At 27.3% G+C, this 24,175-nt stretch overlaps 1 protein-coding gene across 1 annotated transcript; it reads right to left on the bottom strand.

Annotated features, from left to right (window-relative positions):
- Positions 1-340: 340 nt before the first annotated feature.
- On the bottom strand, positions 341-12,159 carry LOC119681277 (sulfhydryl oxidase 1-like). The gene is made up of 2 exons (XM_038094424.1): positions 10,493-12,159; positions 341-1,094 (listed from the first exon to the last, which is right to left on the bottom strand). Exons 1-2 carry the CDS (start codon positions 11,906-11,908, stop codon positions 612-614), a joined length of 1,899 nt encoding a protein of 632 aa, XP_037950352.1. The 5' UTR covers positions 11,909-12,159; the 3' UTR covers positions 341-611.
- Positions 12,160-24,175: the final 12,016 nt, after the last annotated feature.

The raw sequence follows: 24,175 nt of genomic DNA, 5'->3' as shown, positions 1-24,175 counted from the left end.
TTATTAAATAAAATTTACTATTTCAACAATAGGAAAGGTGTCAGTTTATTAACATTTAAAAAATGTGTTTTGTTTGAAAATAAACTATCCATAATTGCTCGTTAAAAATAAATATACGAGCAATTATACTGAATATCTAAGATGTCAACGCTTCAACTGAACATGTAAATAGAACTTCTTATAATTACTCGACTCGATTCCTATACATAAAAAACTGCACAATTATACAAAGTAGTTAAACTACATTAATTAAAAGAAGTTTATTTATACAATATATTTAATTAAAATAATTTTTTAAAAAAATTATTTGGATATAGTTTGAGTATAAAATATTAACTGGAATAAAAGCATACAAAATTTTTACATTCAACACACTTAAAATATTTATAAAATTCACTAAAGAACATTAAAAAATCTCTAGACGTCATATAATCTCTGTACAATTATTACAATTGGAATAATTACAATTATTTGAAATGGAATAGTTACAATTATTAGATATGGAATTAATTATTAATTAATTTGGAGCAAATTCTTTGCTCTTGTCTTTTTCATCCAAAAACCTTGTTGCACATATCATTTAATAATTTATTACAATAAAGTTATACTTGTTAAACTTTTCCTAATAAATCGTGTCCATATGGCTTCTTTCTGTATCCTTTGAATGCGAACAATTTAAATGCTATCACCATCATACCAATACAGAACACATAGAGCAGCATACCCATTCGCATGTCCATATCGGAAAATACATTGCCAATCATACGCTTTTGTCTTAGTTTTTCTATAGTCGGTTGAAGTAATTCCTCGTGTTCTACACCATAACGACTGATGTATTCTGGATTGTGAATATTTTTAAGAAAACTCAAAACTGCGTTTTTGTCCCAATTCGTTTCCATTGTAGCAGGAGAGATCGGCTGTTTATAACAACCACTGCAGCTTGATTGACTAGGAAATTGTATTTTTGGAAATAGTGGATCTTCTGTAGAATCACCAGCGAGACGATTATTCACTTCATTATGTGCTGCCCATAACCATAGTACTGCATCGTCTTTATTCGGTGTGCTCCAGATTTTTCGTTTTGTTGCCATTGCCTGAAAATGAATAATATTTTAATAAAATGCTATATTTATGGGTTTATGGATAAAAATACAGTATTTTTTTAGAAACGAATTAACTAATTTTTAAAATAATATTAGTACTCATATTTGATTTTAAAATCGTTATGACGGTAATGACTATTTTACTTGCAGTCTCAAAAAATTATTTACTAATACTTAAATATAAGAAATAATTCTAAAAGCACTGATGATGGGTATTTGGTAATACTCGAAACAGCTGTATGGCCAGCCAAAAATTCAACTAATTAAAATATATATTATAATCTTTTTAATATAATTACTATATATAAATAATAATTAATATTAGCTTAAGTTTGTAAATTACGACATATATCAGAATGTAACTAAAAACTCTGATGACGATTATTATATACATGAACACAACTATTACAACTATTATATATAAATTTGTATTAACAATAATTAAAATTAGATTAAAATTAAAATCCACGTGATATATCTGAATATCATTCAAAGATATTTACAAATATTATTATTTAAAAAATTTTTTTAATTACTTTATTAATATGATGCTGGTATCGAAGGCAATGAAAGGGCAGACAAACTTGCAAGAAGATAGACCCAGAAAGATTCTGTGGTTTAAACATGGATAGAAAGGAATTCTATCCATTCTTATGAACGGCGCAGAGAAAAAAGAAAGAGAAAACTTTTGGGAAAGGTTATCAAGAATATCACAATCTAAAATGCTTTTAGGGAATTACAACCTAAAACGCTTCAAAGATTGCATAGCACAATCAAAAAATAACCTAACAATTATTGCGGAATTATTGACCGGTCACTGCAAATTGAATAATCATCTATCGAAGTCAGAAATCTAATCCAACTCAGACTGCAGACACTGTAGAGAAGAGAGAGAAACTGCATACGATGTGCTTGCAGAGTGTCCGGCACTGATGCACAAGCGGAAGAAACAGCTAGGAGGGAATTTCATGGATTATAAGGATTCAAGACAAGGAAAGATAGGCTCTATACAGTCTTACATTAAAGAAATCGGACTTGGAAAAACACTCTAATCCGATTAAGGGGCACAACAGATCTTGTAGGTCGCAGTGCACTATTCTTTCTTTTCAATAATAATAATTATTAATATGAAATGTAAGGCGAATGACAATGTGCTGAATATAAGGTAATAATCAAAAATGTCAAATTTTTTAATGGGTTTGATACCTGATACTTAGCTATACTTAGGATGAGCGTCATGTAGCGGTATTTTTATAAGTATATCTTTTTTTCGAGATTAAAATTTGCGCGTAACTATACCGTATGTATACCTTTGCCCGAAAAATGCTTGACTATTTTCGAACGTATTAAATATCTATATACATAAATATTACTTAATTGTTATTAATATTTTAAAATTTTAATTAATCAAAAATAATTAATTGTAAATTTAAAATTATTTACGAATTTATTGCAGTAGGTAGTAGATCAGGATTTTGTGCAAAAATATAAGGAAGAGAGACCCAAGAATTGAAGTATACCATCTGGCGAGTAGCGGCCAGTAAGAGAGCTTATGGATGAAGGTATATTTTATGTTTTACTCAGTTTTATTTGTAAAATACTTTTACTTAATTTCATTCTAAAAAACTGAACTTATATTTTAGAACTTAAATAATTACGAAACTTTTGCTGTATGCCTAGTACGAGAATAAAAAAAACCAAGTTTAGAAAAAGTCATATGTTAATGTACTTAATGAAAGCAACCATATAATTGTTTATATATATATTAATATAATTTTTTTCATATATAATTTATTGAATTACAGAAAAATGCAATTAAACAAACTTTAAAATGTTGAATTAACAACACATAAGCGAAAGGTCAATTACCTTATAGCTTCTCCGTAAGCAAAGAACTTAAGAATATACAAATTTAGCTTTAGCTATTGTATCTGAATTGAAAAAATTTTGAAAATTTTTAATAATTGTTTGTATAACAAATATTTCAATACAAAATTTAATTATTCTTGTAATAATTTTTGATCAAAAATAAAAACTAAGCTGATAAGTAAACATATTTTCTTGAACGTAGTACTCGTACATCTGCTTAAGGTAAAATAATGAAATATGCATTCTGTAATAAATATCAATGCCATTCCAGATACATTTATTCAGCTGTGCTTATATTTATGTGTGTCAGCTCAGGTTGTTGAAATATTCAACGCAAGTATTCTATAGAGAACAATCGAAATTCAATTAAATTCTTTCGTATGAATCTTGAACGTAGTGAGTATTATTTTACGATATTGTTAATACGTCAAAAAAATTAATAAATTACATTAATTTAGATAAAACTATAGAAATATTCTTTTCTACTTATAAAGTTTGGAATACAAACTTAATGGAGAACTATGACCTAATTTATTATATTACGCCCCTTATATTTATTCCGTTGAAACTTAATATACTAACTGTTTATATTTATACAATATATCTACGTACTGATATAATATATGTACATGTGAGTGTTAGAATGAAAGAGAGTTTCTCCATTCAGATATATTTAATTTCTGAAGGTCGCGGAAAAAATTTTTACGGTACATTATTTTTATTTAGCAAATAATTTCAATTTAATACCAATTCAGAAGCAAGTAATTGCATTTAATAGAATTTTAGGAAAACATATGCAAATATAGAATACACTTGTTTGTATATAACTAAATATTTTTATAATAATAAAATTACATCAATTAAGGTGCAAACAAAATTATATATTTGAATAATATATGATAAAATGGAAAATTTCTTATAGTAGGTAACTATTAAATTGATATAATATTAATTTACTGCATTTCATGTATATAAATATGTATGTATATAAATACACATTCTAATATTATATTACAATAGATTCTAGAATAACATCTTTTAAATTTGTATTTATTTACAGATTTTAACAAAATATTGAATAAATAATTCGAGAAAATTTTAACCATAAAACTGTTTTCTTCTTCTAGTTTTTATAATCTCATTAAATTCTACTTTTTATAAATATTTTTTTCGTTTAGTTAGATACTTTGTAAATTGATTGGTTGTTTTGTTTAGGGCCTTCGCGTGTTTTATTGATTCTATTGATGAAAGCAAAACAGACAGATAATACTTGTAAACGATAAAATATCTTACAATAGAACTGATTCGATATAGATAATAAATGAGCTGTCTCTGAATATTACTATTTCAATAATTCTAATAAGGCATTAGATACAAAAGGTTCCAATATGCTACACTCAAATCACTAAAAATATAATATATCTCTTGTTCCGAAAACAAATCTGTAATCGAAAAGTATTCACTCGATGTTTTATAAAGGCCAGTGTATTTACTATCAGAGTTCCTGATTACAAACATTAACAAAACCTTTGCTTTAGTTAGTTAATCAGAGTAATCACAGGGCCATCACACGGAATGCTTATTCCATTGTAGATAATCACGGTATTGAATCACATCATATCTTGATAATAGTGTATATTTGATGAAATCAAGTTTCTGGACGTCAACATTTCATCACCATTATAATCAACATTACAAATGATTTTCGATGAGTATGAAGTTTATCTATCGTACTCGATTGGATGTTGATGTCATTTACTTAGATATCCTTAAGTTTATCAATCTACCCAGGTATCCGTAATCCACACATGGTCTGCTTATTTGGTTAGATAGTCGTAAAATGAACAAGATTCTCCACCGATCTCGATTGAAAGTCAATTATATTCGTTTAGATATCCATAAGCTTTTTAATCCAATCAATTCTTCCACCGTAGACCATAAAGTCTACTACAAGAATTTTCAAATTATTACTCTGTGAGTTACTGAACATTTTTCACTTATATGAGCTGTATGTGTCACTTATCAAAAGCAACGGACCTTTATTTTTGTGAGTATATTTGCATTACGTATATTTCATGGTTGAATAGTATATCCGGAATGACATCTCCTGACATGTAATTTCAAGATAATAGTTACAGAATATGTTAATAGTTAGAGAATATCATAATAATCTTAAAGAAAATTTCGATGATGAAAATTATTTGAGTGCTGATTAATTATATGTATGGATACAGATGTAGGACTTACTTTAAGGTCTTGAAGCGATAAAAATGATCAGACGCCTTGAAGGCGTGAGCTTCTTCTTCAAACACAGCATGCCAAGCATCCAATCCGAAATGTTTACACCAGAAATGAGTTTAGTTATGTCAATATAACTGCTACTGAAACCATTTAGAACTTAAATTATAATAATGATTTTATATTCTGCTAGTTTCGGCTATTATTATTGGAACTCTTCCATTTTAATTGCAATGAAAATTTTAAAATATATTGTATAACAATAAATTATTGTTATAAAAATACTAATAAAAGCGGTTTTCTTTTCAATTATTCAATTATATTGTTAATTTTAATTAAGAAAATAACAAAGCAATTTAATATTTTATTGTCTAAAAATATAATTTACATACGTAAAATAGCCAGATGACATTGTCGAGATGTATTATGCCCTTTTCATTTCAATTAATGTTACTAAATTCTTTACTAAAAAAAACTAGTAAATTTTTTTATTTATACTATTCATAAAAAAAAATAATTAATTTGAATTTCCGAATCCATAAATTATGTTAATATACCAAGGATTATAATAATAATTAATTAATGAACTTAATGATTCAACCTATTCAAAGTATATTATAGCAGTCAGTATCATTTAGAGGACTGCAAGACAATAACGTTATTGCATTTAAGGTTTAAATACTAATTGTTAGATTAGTAGAAAGATTATTAAATAAATGAACTCAATACTTGAAATGACTTCACGTTGTCAGTAAGGAAATGCCTTTTAATCAACATTACCCCGCAATTAGCTATCGAACACACCTTACTATATATTTTTACTACAACCGTCACTAATGCTCACAAATTATTGAGCTCATTTCATTGGTCTGTCATAGAATTTTTTTATATTTAAAGTTATATAAAAAGTGCATACGTGCTCTCATAATAAGATCTAATTTATATTTGTATGTATTTAATTAACGTTCATTCGGAAATCAGAAAAAAAAGCACTACATTTTCGCAAGTATTAATTATCGTATAACGAGTTTATTTTTCCTTTTAACGTAAAAATCAGTATAGTACTTAATATGTCGTATCAAAACGAAAGCTAAAGTGATAAAAATCACTTCACTTACACAAGCAGTCAGTGCTTAATTAATTATGTTGAAGCTGTTTTGAGCTAGAGCACTTAAGCTCTTATACTCCTATTTAACTCGAGATATTTTCAAAACCCCTCTTTACACCTTGACTACATTATTGTTTATCACTTCATCAGACTAAGCAATAATTGACCTCAGATGTGCATATCTCCTCGAGGAGTCTGTAACCATTTTAGGATTTGATAACGCGGTGTTGGTAAGTCTGTCAGTTTTCGCAAATAATTTTAGTGCACTATCATTTATGTATTTTTTGATGGGATCAATCTTGATGTCCCTGAGGATATCATTCGTCGTAATGTACCATGGCACTTTGAAAAGTCTTCTTAACTTAAATTGAGTTAAATATAACTTTTAAAATAGCAAAACTACTATCTGAAGTAGTAATAAAAATGAAAAAAATTATGAAGTACTAACTAGCATATGTTCAGTCTTAGAATGCAGTCAGGCTACAATTCTTAGAAACAATTTTTTACGGAACTGAAACAACTATCAGTGACTGAAACTGTAAGGCTCATAAATATATTGGTTAAATTAAATTCTCTTTAATAGCCGTTTATTTCTAAAATATATTTATATATACTATGTATGTATTGTATATAAACTTATTATTATAAAAATGATCACTAACATTTTCTAGTGTTTGATTGTAAGTTTCTCACCTCTTAAATGGTTCGATACTCAACCTGTACACTCTGATCAATGTTATGCCTTAAAAACATAGTGAGCATTATACACATATGTAGCGATACATATTTAGTTGTAAAATTAACCGGATCTGCTTGTCATCTACTATTATGTGGCATTTCGCAGTCATCGAAACTTCATCCTTCGTAAGGATGACAAACTTGACAGGTTTTTAGAAGTACAATTAATTAGCAATATTAGAGACGTCTACAAAGTTTTAAAAATAATAGTTTGTAGATAGTCTATTTTAAATTTGATCAGATTTATGAAAACAACAAATTTGTTTTAATAAATAGAATATATATAATATCAGATCTATAACACTTAATACGCTTATATTATAAAATGGAAATATCTTTTTCAAAGAAAACAACCACATACGATTGTGCCTATTAGAAGTCAACCAATGCTTCCTCTCTTCCACTTTTACCTTCATACTATAAAATAATTAACACATTTGTAAATATATTTTTTTGAATGTATTGAAGATTGTGTTTTTTATGATTGAAATATTTTGCATAATAATAAAATCTTGTAACAATTCGGTCGTATCGACAGATAACTTGGATGGAGTAATAAGTCAAAGAATGAATTATAGACATAGAGGGGCAAAGAAGTTTGCTTGAAACGTTTTAAAACAACAATATTGATTAAAATTTTTTATGCTGATAATAGTAAACTTGTTTAGTTTGTTCTTTTATATGGCTCACCTTATTCCAATACAATCAATTATTCCTGTGTTTGTAGATACGACATGTGTATCTCATGCTGACTACTGCCCGGACATGGAGAAAAATTAGAAAGTTTAACACAGTGCAAAGTAAACAAAAAATTGATAAAGTCGAGCTTGATAATTAATTTAATAATCAGCAACATTTGGGAAAAAATGTTTATGTTAGCAATTTTCTGATTTATATTTTTCCTAAAATAAACTTTTAATATACAAAGCAATTATTTATATAAAAACAAATTTGCAATAAAAAAAGTCATACAAAAAATTAAATGATTAGAATAATGAGTCCGGCAATGAAATTGATTCGTTAGCATTAATTTAAAAAAATATTGTATAATTTAATTCCTTAGAAAAATAGCAATCAATATATGCATATATAAAATAAATGTGGTTAATTAATATATTAGGTATAATGCTATTTAAGGTTAATAGAACCATTTTTTTACATTCTTATATTACACTTCTAAGTATGCTGAAGTAGTGAGTAGTTATCTAAGCATGTTTTTTATTTTATTTATTTAAAATAGATACTATTTTAGTATTATATTGTTATGTTAGAATGAAATTGTATTTATGTTTATGTTTGCTTTGGAACAACTTGCGTTTAAAGCTACTAACAACATTCCATATCTCAAGATCAAACGATAGAACACAAGCCACATACAAGAAACACTCTCCCATAGCCTATAGTCACAAAAATATATTATATTGAGAAATCTGTCTGTGCACAATACATTTCTTATATAAACTTAATCATATTGCTAATCACAATAGCACTAATAATTGCAACAATAATTTAAATTAGTGGGTTTAAAGTAAAAAAGGGTTAAAGACACTTCCCTGATTGGTTGTAGTGCTAAAAATACAGAAAATCAAAAAGATTGGGGAATAGTGCTAAAGCTATAGGACTCTTTTGGCAACTACCAAACTCCAGCACAAGGTGCATTTGCAACAATCAGTGGCACAATAACTTATATAGATCTGCTAGGGTCTTCTGTTGCTAAGGATACTGTGTTTGTGCGTGTCATCTAGATGTCAACCGGTTCAGTCTCATGTGACATTTATAGGTATGTACTATTTTATAAAAAGTGCTTAAAGACATTCTATTTAAAATGTCAGCTCATACACACAAAACTATCGACACCCATCACGAAATTTTTACCGTGACATGTGGTTTGACGGAAATGGAAAACTCGTCTACAGTTTGTTAAGTCTCAAATGTTACCAAATTAATGGCTGACTTAAACAAAAATAAATCAATTTTAGGAACAAAGATGAATACAAAGATAAATACAAAGGTTAAAACAAACGCTTCTGATCCTCAATGTTTAACATTTTGTAAAACGATTAGATGGGATGCTTCTTCTAGAAAAGTATAAATTATTTTATTAAAGATATATTTGGATAATATATGTTTTTGGTAATTTCTGGTTATTTGATCAGACAACAATTATAATTATACTGTTTAGATTATAAGCAATTTTTTTAAAATCAACTTAACGACTGCATTCGAATTGTCTTTATCTACTCGGCTGATTTGAAAAAGAAGTGATTAGAAAAGAATATCAAATTTCGGTATATTGTGGATTGAAATGTAAACCGATTTATTTATAATCAAATAATCGCAGATGTAGTTTCATTAACAAACAATTTTCTAACACAGTCCACCAAAAGACACCATGTTTTTTTATTAGGTGTCTTAGTGAATTGGAATAAAATGTTTAAGAAATTTAATTTGTATATTTGTAAATTGTATAGAATCAATAAATTATTTAATTTGATTAAAAAGTTTTAACTTTGAGTCCCTTACAAGGAAACAGTTAAGAGATAGCATAAGCACTGGAGGAATATAGGGCCAATGTTGTAGTTTTGCTGTAGTGTAAATAAAGAAGAAGAAAATAAAGTTTGAATAATAGTCTGATCTTGTTTTTAAAGTAAGCAGATAAAAAATTAGCAAGTGGTTCTGGCTTTAGAAGTGGTTATACATCTTGAGAGCCATTTGTCTACGACAAATGTAGTGTTAAAATTGGACTGTTTGTAAGGACAGTAGAAAAACACAATTTTAAATAACAACCACATTCAAATAGATAGAATAAATAGATATACATCCAGGCATGTGGCTACAGAGGTTTTAGCATCTCAAAGGAAGGAACCAATATGAATGAATGGGCTACGTCGATATATACATGTGTATTACATGTGTATACATTTCTTAATAATGTAGCGTGACTGCTTAATAAGAAACATTTTTTTTGAATTACTGAAATTATTTAAAAGTACATCCAAAGGTAGGTAATTTTTTGCTAAGGTCTTGGGTACATTCCCCTATTAATTAAGATACATGGTAAAATAAATTATTTTGATATTTAAAATTAGAAATTTGTTAATATTTTAGCAAATTACTTATAGTTCATTTACTGATATTTATATAATCACATTATTTCCATTTCTATATTTAATGCGAACTGCTAGAATCGCATTAGTAAAACGTGCGCAGTCATTATTGAAGGCAAATGCCATTAAGCTTACTGAACCACAGCAGTATATTATAGCCATATACGGTATGGAGTATACATACTATACGTGTACTTAACTTAATAAATGTATATACGACATAAATAAAACAATTGTATGAGATCATTCTGATTAAGACATAGAAAAAAAAACCTTAAAATGTTTTTATATAGGACTCGAGTAATGATCGAGTAATAATTAAGACTTACTTGGAAATGTTCAGCGCAATTAGTGCACCCGAAAAAGTGTTTTATGTATCCATGCATAGCTTGTAGAATTTCCAGTGGATCCTGACTGATTTCAGTGCGTGCTGCTTGTACAGTCAAGTAATGGAATAACTGCCAAACTGAACATGTAAAGCCACGCGTGCTTGGCTGAGAACCGGTGCAACCCACGTAATGATTTGCTGAAAATATAGGTTTATATTGTGACTCCAACTTTGTCACTTCATTTTCGAAATCTTTGCCACTTAATTGCTGATTGAATTGCATCACATACTCATATAATTTTGTGATGAAAATTTTGCCATTAGCTCCTAGTGGATTATAACGATTCAAGACTGCCAGAAATCGTTGCAAAGCAAGCAAACGATCGTTTGATATCTCACCCACTTTAGACACTTCATTGAAAATGGTGCCACGAATTGCCATTTCAAGATCAGCTTGATACACTAAGTGCTTGTTTTTCTTCACTTCTTTGACGATCTCTTCATTTTCGTGTTGCCTTTCTGCTAGTAGTAGAAGATTCGCTGCTGTGCTGCTGACCACTTCTGGTAGCTCAGTGAAGTGCTGTGCATTCAGGAAACTACTTATAGTTTCGGTATAAGCTTTTGATGTGTCAGCCGAGCTTGTATAAGGAACTATGTTACCCTTTCGATCAATTGTGGCTATCTTATATTTTGTACTATCGATTTTCAGTTTTGCTGCAATTTCGTTATCAGTAACGCGTCTCACTTGCACATTGGACCAACGTTGAAAATTTATTATTGTCTCAACTCCTATAGTTGAGTTTTCTGGCTCATAAACAACTATCACGTATTCCTTCTGGCTACCCAAACCTTCAAATAATGTGTCAACATCACTCTCGGTCACATGTTGAAAATTCGGCCAATTCGTTATGTTGGAAGTGCGATTTTCGGCCACTAACCATTGTGCTAAGTTGTTTTTGATTTCGTTTAAATTTTGTGTCTCCAAAGGCGTACCATAATTCTGTGGACCAGCAGTGAAATGTGGTCCAATGTAACGCATTGTCGGATACGCCATTATTTCGTATTCGCGACATATTTCATTGTTCTCCTCTGCTGCACAATCAATTGCACATATCCGTAATACACTCCGCCATGGATACAATTCGTCAGCAAGTTTTTTATATGTTGGCGCAAAACGTTTGCAGTGCCCACAGTAGCTATTGTAGAATTCCACTAGAGAAGAATGATTTTGCTGCAGCACGATTTCTTTGAGGTTCACATTGGACAATATAACCACTTTGTCGCTGGAATTGTATAAACCTAATTCCAATGATTGCTGTTTCATAACCGCTTCATACTTCTTCAGAATTCCGCCCAAGGACACAGTAATCACAACGAAGAACAAAACAACAGCGAACAACTGTTGTACCACAGCCATGATATACGATCCAATATGTTTTATATTCCGGGTGTTAAGGTGATGGTGTTTTAGTTTACATAAACGTTATATTTCGTTATACATGTCCTTGACTATTGACTTTCTTTTTCTATGCCAATGTTCTACGACTGTTAAAACGTAATTTTTTCCACTTCCGTTGCACACAAAATACACTCGCTTACGCGTTCCCGCTATATTTATAACTGAAGTAGCACCAATCGATAGCAAAACTTGTTTCTGCATTGTGGGTAAGCTATTGTCGGTCATAAGTGAATTGCAAACATTAATCAGTTTAAGTCTGTAATAACAGAGATTATTCTGTGAACATATACCTAATATTTAGGTTATATATGAGCTTGTTATATATTTTTTAATAGAAACAGAACATATCTTTCTTTTATATTACTAATGTATATATATAATATGTCATATATTACTAATATGTATATTATATCCAAGCTTGACATATAGTTTCAATGAAAACGAAAATTATTTTGTAGTGAACATTTTTTTGTCAATATTCTATATTCTATTCAATATTCTATATCTAAGGTTGTTATATATGTTCCACTGGAAATAAAATAATAATACGTCAATTTATTTTGTTATTACTGAAGAATTATCAAATATATTTAAACTTTAATTTCATAATTATTGTTCCACTTGAACATATTTTAAATATTAATTCCTATTTCTTCATATCCCATTTCTTTGCTTCATGTGTGGCATTTTCTGTTTTTGTAAGGGATCCCAAGTATGTGAGTTCGATCTTTTCTATGTTTGGGACTGCCACAATAAAAATTAAATAAAACAAATACTCAGTTTAGATTGTCAACATGAAATATTGGATTATAGTATAAAAATAAATTGTTTGCAATTTATTAATGTTCGAGTTTTAATATACAATAATCATCAAGAATAAAGTCAACACAGTTTTGTTAAAACTATGTACAATTATATATGTACATAATATTTAATTTTCTTTTCAAAATTTTGTTGTGCTATTTATATAAAATTACTATAATGTAGTTGAGATCTTCTTCTTATTAGAAATGATAGTTTATTATATAAATTAAATTTAATACCTAACACAAACGTATATTGTATAAAATATTATGGGTATTAAGTACACTGCTTTTTTCATTGTAGGGTATTAGTAAAAAAAGAGAAAATTTTACTTATTTTCTTTAGTTTAACAGTCAGCTGATACCAGTTAAACTACAGAGTGCTTGCACAAGTCTAAAATTATACTGTTTATACCAGTTTAGTATCAAAAACAAGTGTTGGATAATGTTTTGTATAAATAAAATTTTCAAGAATGATATCATCAAATGTTGAAAATAATTTTTTTGTATAAAATCAATATGTATTTATAATATATTTTATAATACATATTATTATATCTTATTTAAAAATAAGATATATAAATATATAAATCCTTTTAATTAATTTTACAAAATTGAAAATTATCTGAACTTCACATATTGTATAATAAATATATATTGTAAAAATATTGCATTATTATATCTAATTTAAAAATAATATACAAATACAAATACAAATATATATATATATAGATATATTTTTTTATATTTCATTTTAATTGATTTTACAAAATTGAAATAATTTGAACTTCAAATAGTGTATAATAAATTTATACCGAATGAGAAAAATACCTTTTTATCATTTTTAAGCCAGTATATCTTTTTTTCGGAAACAGAGATATTCGCTTTTTGTGCGATAAATTGAATGATTTCGATTTGGATAACATGTAATAGATCTCGTAATGCAATAAATGTATTTAGCGCTGTTTTGTAACAGTTCAAAATAAATAATTTTTATTTTATCATCCTTAATAGTGAGAATTATAGTTTTAACGAATATTATAATTAAAAGACACCAGAATCTTATTCACACCTAAACAAAATATGTTTTGGAAAATAAATAAAATAGTCTCATTAAAATAAAATGTAGGAGTTCCAGTAATTGATATAATATAAAATCAAACATATTCGTGTGTTCTTTTCCAGTTTTATGCTTTGTATATTGGCATGATATTGATTTTCCTATATTTTTTTCATTTAATTAATAAAATGAAATTTTATATTGCACTTAGTGGAGTAGAATATTGGATTTATTTCAGCTAAATGCTGAAAGCTGTCGTTTCAGGATTTCTTACAGATAATTTTAGTAAGTTTAAGCTTTGACAGTTTTTAAAGAACCAAAATATATTATGTATAATATTTTGCATATAAATATTGTCAACTCTTTCCTATTAAAACTAATCCATCTATTCAGTTCTTTAAAGCCGATTATAACATAACAGATGAGTAAATCTAAGGGTTCGTAAAAACTCCAGTATAAAACATCTCACGTTCTAATATACGATAATATTCCGAAATTAATTTCAGGAGTAAAATATTAAAACAGCTGCTAAAAATGTTGGGTGGTATTAATAAAACGTTTCTGAAATTTATATACCACATATATGTACATATTTTATATAAAATTATAATTATTTTATAATATTATAATATGGTTTTCTATATTTACATGTCATTTTTTTAAATTTTCTCTCAACATATGTGGAATATTTCAGCTTATTCTGTTGGAAAAAAATGTTAAAGTTAAGTGTTTAGTATTATAAAGTTAAAAAAGTAAAACTTTAAACTGTAAATCTGTACTGATTAGTCAATAATTATTGGTCTTTCAATCTAGAATACAAAGTCCTTTTATGTTATTTAGCACATGTGCTAAGAATAATTAATATTATTAATTTGATATATACACTTCTATTTGATTCCTAAGGTGCAAAAAAATGCTTTCAGAATATAATTCTCTATCAAATGATATTTCAGTGATATTTTGAAATTTGGAACTATTACAACGATCGTTTCGATTGCATTGACCCCTATGAACGCGGCTCTGTCCGAATAATTGGACTATAGAAGACTGCAAAATCATCAGTATTGAATATTGATAGGGAGCAACAAATTAACATATGCAACAAATAATTCAGGAGATCTGCTTTAAACTAAATGCTATGCAGTTACGATATGTTTAAAATGTAGTTAAAGTATCAATCTGATTTAATCTCTCAATGTAACTGTATTCGAATTCACGATTAATATGACTTTGCGAAATTAAAGTGTTAATGAATTGACCGCCTCCATTGAGTTTTCCATTATTAGTTTGGGTATCAATATTACAAAAGTAAGAAATAAGATTTTTGTTAGGATGTTTTTTATTACTGAGAACTCTAAAGATTTATATTTGAGTTTTCGAGACAGTTGGGCAGAAACAATTAAGTTACTTTAAGGTATCCTGGATGTTAACTTTCTTACATTCGTCACTACTGGTGCATACTTCTTTAAACACTAATAGTATTCTTAAATTTTTTCAATATATCCACAATATAGTATTTTACTTTTTTTAGCATGTGTTCATCTAAAATATATTGTTCTGAGGCCTAAATAAAGCGCTTATTCGCTTACTCGGCAAGGTTAGCTGCTATTTCACTAATAACTTTAACTATTTCTGATTTGTCTATACTTTTGTGACAAGAAATTCAATATACATATCGCCTAGTCTAAAATTCAATCTGTTAATTGGGTCTTGCTCTGCTAAACATTTTTGGAATATGTCTAGTATAAAGATATTGCTTTAATGACTGCTTGATTGTTTACAAATAACTTAATTGTGCACTTAGTTGCTTCTTCCAAACAAACAGGATCTAAAGTTGGGACTTCATAATGCTCTACTAAGCCCAGTTTAGCGCATAGATGCTGGCTCCATTTCTTACATCAGCCTTCATTTGCGATAATTGTTTGGATCCTTTTATGTCGATATCAAACTCCAAAAAATTAGAATTAAAAATGTATTTTTGAATAAAGTTTCTTTCGTGGTTTCTTTCACAGCTTGTCAGAATGTTCGTCGGTAAAGACAAAAAACCTTTTAAATTATCTTATTTCGACGGTATGAGTTTAGTCTGTATTCTTCTATCTTAGAGGTTCTTGCGAGAAATGTGAAAACAAAACGACGAAAAATCGCCAATTGAGGTATATTGAAGGTTATCTGATTATCTGTCACTTCAGCCAACCAGCCATTTCAATGTATTTAGATACATTTCTGGTGTCCCGAATAGAAATAATCTATGCTTATTTTTAATAAAAAACTGTTAAATTATTAAAGAAATTAAACAAAATGTCATTATTTAATAAAAACTTTTTTCAATTAAACGTTCGTTTTTTAAGTTTTAAGGTTCCATTTGTTCCATCTAGGTTCCATTTCATTTTGACCACAAAAAAAATTTCTTATGGCATATATTCTTATTGTGTATTATTGTTTTCGAATAATATGTAATAAAAAATTTAAAATAATTTTAAAAAATTTCTTAACACCTTTAATTTTGAATACAAATACTGAGTAAATACTGAGTGAGATATTCACCGACACAATATATCTGCTTGATTTTGAATTAATTTCTACACAAAACTTGATGTGAGATGGTCACTCTATTAAAAGCTTATTAGAATAATCTTTCACAAATTCAAATTCAGTCTTCAGTCTTCAGTGAGACCCCATCGAACACTGTTTAAATTCCGCGAGTTGCTGTAATGTTGCTTATCTGTCGTCTTAATAGAAAAGAAACAAGAATATAAAAAAATTAATAAATTTTTTTAAACTACAACAAAAAAAAAATTATAAAGGAATCAGAAAAAATTGTCAAATAGTTAATCATATTCAAACAAAAAAAACATCAGCAACAATCATTAACGATCGCGGTAATTAATAGTAAAGAGAATATACGTACAAATGTATAAGCGATTATAAATATGTGAATATTTGCTGGAAGTGTGTTTTATATGCACATATCATTTAGTTCTTAGAAATATTTTAAGTTCCAATAATTGCTATATTACCACTATAAAAATTGGTTTAATATTTACGGCTATTTTATCAATAATTTTCTTAATAGGCTGAGGTGAGTGTTTACATGATTTTAAACACAAATATACATTTTATAATCATTTTAATTTGAAAAAAAAAACTCATCTCTAAAAGATAATGTCGTGGTATGATCTCTTTATATTTTTCGATATACTGGTATATTCGAAATTTTATTTTAATAGACTAAAAACTTTATATCAGTATAGATTTTTTTATACACATATTTTAATTTATTATACCTATTATTTTAATGTTATAACATTTTGAAACTATTTCACTAAGTTTTCCCATCTCAAAATGCTGTCATACAGCAGGTGCTAAAGATCTGTTACACTATCTGTTAGATCTGTTAGTCTTTTGCTCCATTCACCATTCCATTCACTTTTCTCTACAGTGTCTAAGGTGTTGTGGACCTGCTTGCTTTAGAATGTAAGTAATTGCTAAAAATTATTTCGGATATATGCATCAAACAGATGGCACCGAAATTGTCTTGCACCGAGATTATCCAAAATCAAAAACACATGAACTTCGATATGAAGATAATAAAAAGAATACATGAAAATAAAGCACATAAAATATTTAGCCCCGGGCTTCATAATACTTCAAGCAACCATTGATCTCTCATCAGTTTTGTAATATATTATCACATTATAAGATATTATTACCGTACTCTTATTTCCATGAACTTCTTAAGGAAACATAAGGTATCCAATGCTATCATCCAACATTAGCTTTAAGCTTCTATTTGGTACCACCGTATCCAGTATGCCTGTTGCTAAAGCAGTAGGGGTGTGTGGTATATGTCGCTTACCCCATGAAGAGTTACATTGCGTTTTTCATATAAGATACAGCAAATACAACAAGATATTATTAATAATAATAATTTCGATATAAATCGTTAAGATTAATTTAAATTAGGAATAATCGTTATTATTAAAAGTTATTCATTCTATCACGAAATGAAATTTTTATAAAGTAAATTAACCTATTGACTGACAGATAAATTGAATAGCTGATTAATTAAGTAACTAATTAATTAATTAATTAATAGATAAAATCTTATGAAGCAATTGATTGAATTGTTGTTGATCAAAGAAAGTATAATGATATTCTATTTAAAGAAAACAAGCACTCGAATATGTTCTGTTTTTTAAAAGTTGTTTTAGATGTTTACATACCTACATACTATATATTATATTTTATATTCGTACGCATTCATTTACAGACAATCCAATTAATCATATAGTAATCAGATTTCATTACAACATAATTTAGAAATACGAAACTTACACTGCTGTGTGTTTTGTCTGTCTGGCTTAAGTTTTTCGAATATATTTTATATTTAACCAGGCGCCATTCTATATCAGTGTTTGTAATTTATGAGCCCCAAGCTGATATTAAAATAAAAATTTTGCAAATTATATATGTTTATTAATTAACATACTGACATATATAAAATAAGTATAAAGACACTCATGTATGCAAATCGTGTATATAAATAAATATGTTTTGAATTATTATTCTATGAAGATATGTGTTAGAAAATTAAGTAGGTAATGATCCATGACAATAGATTAACACCAACTTCGGGATTCGTCTTAAAATTATCAAACACATCCAGAATGAAACTAATTAATTATGTCTTGAAATAATAATTAAGTTATAAATATTTATTTTAATATTAATTAAATTAATAAAATTGCAATTATTTGCTGATTCAGGTGTTCTTCGAGAGTGTTTGTATAAATTAATCTTTTATTAATTGTTTTATGTAAATGAAATAATAAAGGGCAGTGTAAATAAAATATAGTATATAGTAATTTATGAAGATAAATTTGAACTTAATACTATTATTAACTAAGTAAAACAAGAATATTTTTGAGTTTTATAAAATTTTCGGTTTTAATATTTTTTGTGATTATTTTTAACATTAACGTATTTATAATATGAAGAGCTTGTGATCACAGCACTGACCTTTAATAAATTCACGAGTGTATGGAATAATTATATGTTATTGAATTTGCGGATTAAAAAACGAATTATTTCATTTACAAATTTAAAGCGAGCTATCAAGGGCTTAATGAACAAGTCAAATATTAAATCGATTTGCTAGTTCTATATCATTTTGGTACATCGTACCAATCATACTAACATACTTATGGAGTCAATGAAAACTTAAAGTTAAAAGCTTTTCCTATCTTTATAATGATATGTAAAATAACTCTTTGATTTATACCTATTTTCTCTCTGCTCTTCTAACTAACTTACCAAATTTAATTACCTGTTGAACGTATAAATGGATTTAAAATGAATGAATGCTTGAATCTGTGCGTATGCAAACGATATTGCAAAGAGCGAAAGAAATCTATCAAATGTCTTCAAGAAGCTAGACGAAAGCACTAAAAAAGTTAGTCTTAGAATAAATGAAAGTAAAACTAAATACCTCAAGTTAACGAGAGTGAACGGGAGTATGGGTACGCAACACAGCAATTGGGGAATACAATTTTGAGGTTGTAATTAACTTTACCTACCTTAGTTCACCTTAGTGAATATTAAGAATAATATTTGGACTTAATAAAATCAAGATTACTATTCTATGGAAAGTAAGTTACGAATGTACAAGACAATAATAAGACCGGTAGCTACATATGGCTTAGAGACATGGGCAATGACGAAGGCGGACGAAGAAGCTTTAAAAATTTTCGAAAGAAAAATAGTTCGCCAAATCTACGGGCCAATCCAAATTGATGCAGAAACTTTTCAAAGACGAACAAATAATGAAATTGAAGAACAACTAAGAAACGAAAATATAGTGAGATATGTTAAGTCGCAATGGTTACAATGGGCTGTTCATGTAAAAAGAATAGGGCCGGAGAGACAGCCGAGCAGAATATACCATACAACGCAAAGCCGATGACAACCAGGCACAGAGGTATGCCAAGAATAACATGGAATGAGAGCGTGTATGGTGATGCAAAAACGATTAGAATACTGAACTGAAAGAGAGTAGCAGAAGATTAGGAAAGGTGAACGCAAATCACACTGGACTGTATTGCCAAGTAAGAAGAAAAAGAATGCTTGAATCTAAAAATAGTTTTAGAGAGGTTTATATATAATGAACACAAGCAATTAAATTAGAAATCAAGTGATTAGTAATTTTAATAGTTTTATGAACTTTTTTGTCTAATCACAGAATACATTTAGAATAATATCCAATTATCCTACTAAATATTTTTACGAGTAGTTTGGAATGATTTACTGCTTCATAAACCAAAAACTATTATTTGAATGAAACATTTTTGAAATATTAAAGATATTTTGAATAAAGATTCTTTTGGGCGTAATTCGCTTTGATATCCTATATCTTGGTTAAAATTAGAAATGGAACCTATATTTTATATATCTTTTTTTTTTCTTAGAGCAAAGACTATCTCCTGAATTAATGTTATTTTAAAATATATTCGCAAGTATTAAAGGTAGCAAATGTCAAATTCGGTAAAGATAAATTTATTGTGTTTACCTTAATTTAATTTTATCTATTCAAAATTGTAAGATTAATTAAGAAAATATATATATCAAAAAATAAACAAATTTAACACTACAAAGTAAACATTATTAAATATTTCAATTAAGTTCAGCTTTAAACTAATTTAATTATTTTATTTTGAAATGAGACCCTTTTCAATGTTTGACTTTATTACTTTAGTAAATGATCTTGAGAATTTTTTTCAATATCATATATATGTATAACATAATATTTCACAACTCTCATATACCATATATATTGTCTCCCTTAAGGCTAATTCGACAAATACTCTCTAACGTAATCATAATATATTGTATACATATACTCCTTTGATAATGGCGCTTTCAATACCATATTTTTGGACTACTAATTATCAATCCTGAAATTTAATTATATATTTTTATTTAAATTTTTTAATTGCATTTCTAAATCAACAATAAATAAATATTAAATCATTGGCTTAACATAAGTTCCGTTTTTCGTCAAAATATTAACCGATTTAGATTGTCTAGTGTCTTCTACGTTTGCAATAATATAAGTGGCAATCTTACATTATAAGTATAGGACATGCTCTGTAGTCTACCTAAACGTAAACAGTTTTAAGCTTTTATTGAAACTGTATTATAGTTCTTTAATTCTTTATAGCTATAACATATCTATTTCTATTATAATATTTATTATAGATTTTTAATTCTATAATAAAGAATTATAAATCTATAAAATCTATAATCTAGACTATGAAGTTGCAAGCTATAAGTGTATTATTATGTTTTCTGAAGTAAAGAATATACAAAAACAATAAGTATAGCATATTCTTGCAAGTCTAGACGTATACATTTTCAAGCTGTGATCATATTACTAAATTTCACAGATTGTAGAAGTTACTTCATATATTGCAACTACTGAAATTTAGTTTTTATAATTTAGTTTTTATTACTATAATATATATATATATATATATATATATATATATTACATATACCTATATGATATGAGAGATATTTTTACATTTATTATAGAAAATATTAAAAGTCATAAAAATATATAAAATATTTATATAAAAACAAAGGTTCTTATTAAGACATTCACGGCTATTCATTTCTCTTTGAAGACTGTTTTGATTATATCATTCTAGATATTCTAGATTTTATACTATAGACTGATAATAAGTATTCATATTTTAGTTTAAATTTCACAGACATAATTTTTTTTCGCTAATTGCGAAGTATAAACCTATTACTTTTATATCTGATCGATAAACAATGTATAGTTCAAATGTAATTAGATTAAATACACAATTTTCTCTATTATCCAATATCTGAGATTTTACTATTTATATATTTTTGCTGTGAATTATACTGATATATAAAAATGCTTATATAAGCGGAATTTTGTACATTTCCCATACGATATTTTGCAAGAATAGATACACATTTAAATAATGTTTTCTTCATAATGAAGTAAAACTGCATGCTTCGTGGATATTATGGCATATGGAAATATATAAAGGTGCTTAAAAAGTATACACATACGGCTCCAACGATTTGTTTATATTCATACATATCTACATGAGATTGTTTATAGTCTTTTAAGTGTTCGTTTAAATTTGTCCGAATGTATGGGCAAACTTCTGTAAAGATTACATACAGTAGTATCTAAATAATTTAGACCTCTCATTACAATACTGTTAAATATTTTATTATTCCTGCAATATATATTGCACCAAATACGTTAGTGGAAATATTTAACGGTTGCAGATATGTTTAAAAATGATCGAAAATATGCTTTTGTAAAAAATTATTGATATTTTAATTTTTTTTAAATATTTTGATTACTCATTGAAATAGTGCCTGCATTCAAGATCCAGGTATAGTGTTTAGTCTACAAAAATAAAATCATTGGGGCAGCCAAAAGCCTTGAGGTGACTGAACTTTGTGGAACTGTGGATACTAATGCGGTTGCTCTTTGAGGATGTCCTTCATGATGAACATAATGTACAATTCTTACTTCGCTTAAACAAAATTATTTCAATGGAGACTATTACCACAGATAATTCGTATACAGATTAGTCTAACATCAACCACAAAATCGGTAATGATTTTGAAAGTTAATTAAGCATCTTTTCAGTTGTTTTTTTTTCAGTCAAAGTTAATCTTTATTTGAAAATTTGAAGTTGTGATTTGCTATTTGAGGATATTTGCTTTTTTTATATAACTTATTTTCAATATGAAAGATCCTTACAGTATAATTCTCTCATTACTTAAATGTATGTATGCTCTGAGTTATAGTACGACAATACGTTGTCGTAGAATGAACGGCGATTGAGCGGTCAAACTTCTAATTTGAGTGGACGTTTCTTTTGAAAGGCATTAAACATCTATATACGGTCATAAGTAACACAGCTTATGATTTGTAGTAATCACTGAACAATAATTAGATCGATATTAATATATGGTTATGGAAATGGGTTAGTGGAATTACTGTTATTTGAAAGGAAATTGTTCAGAAAAATTTTTGCAACCATATACAAAGGATGATACAACTATTGGAGTTTTAATGAAAAGTTAAAATTTATAATTGAGTAGTCCTTATGTTCATCGAAATTTCTCAAAGATTTCAGTCTAAAACTTTACAAGAAATGGTAAACACTCCATGGTATGTAACTAACATCCAAATCTATCGGGACCTTAGGATAATTCCAGTAAAAGATAAAGTAAAAAAGGTGACCAGGAAATACCATGAAAGAACACAAATTTATCTCAACTCTCTTGCTTTGAGTTTGATGTCCCTGAAAAGAAAAACGTTGCTTCAGATGTTAGAATAAAATCTTAATTAAAAAAAAAAGCTCTCCACAGGGACTTTAAATTAATAATAAATTGTAAAATGTCTTAACATCATTTGACAGAAAACATAGTAAATCTAAATTGAATAAAAAAAAATTTTTTTTTTTAATTCATAAATTGTATATTCATAGTTTATGATAAAAATAATTTTTTTTGAGAAATAAAAATTATGAATCCATTTTTTAAAGCAGTATCGCAAGGGCGTCTTCTGAAAGACATGAGTGCTGTCTTTTAAAACAAAATTATGTATTGCAAAAAGTATTCAGAATTAAGATTATTCAGAAGTAGTAGATAGTAAATATTAGAAACTATAGTCCATAATTCCATGCATAGTCCATAATAATGCATTTCTTATAACAAATCTTTTAGCTAAAGCACTATTAGCAGTGATACATTACCAAACAATATGTGCTCTATATAAAAGTATTTTATTCTAATTTTTCACTTCATTAGAATAAAATAAAGTATGGTAAATATATAAAATATTCACTAATATAAATCTAAAAATTAATACTATATTATTAATAAAGTTCTTAATAACTTGACTTACTTATAATTGATTAACATGTTCTCTAGCATTGTTAGGTCAGTAATTTACGTTTGAACTTTCATCCATAAACTAAAAGTATTGCAATAAGTTTAATAAATTGCTAGATTACTAAATAGTTTCTGATTACTGATTAGATTACTTTTTTTTATAGAAAACAGAATCTGGTTAATTGCAATAACGATTGAAATCTTAGGCGCCAGCAAAATCATTAAAATTTTTTTTAAAAACTGCAATCTGGAATTAAATTTGTTTATGTCAGTAATATAAAATTGAATAATTTAAACAAAAAAGGTTAACTTTTATATATCTTTATTTGCGAATAATGAAGATTTAACAATATTATTTGTTTCTTAGAAATAATGAATGATCCTACTGCAAAGTGTTAATATTTATATAAA

This window comes from Teleopsis dalmanni, chromosome 2 (genome assembly GCF_002237135.1).
Source record: "Teleopsis dalmanni isolate 2A chromosome 2, ASM223713v2, whole genome shotgun sequence".
Taxonomy (NCBI): Eukaryota; Metazoa; Arthropoda; class Insecta; order Diptera; family Diopsidae; genus Teleopsis; species Teleopsis dalmanni.
Note: the sequence above shows the minus strand (reverse complement) of the source record. Positions and strands in the feature narration are given on the sequence as shown.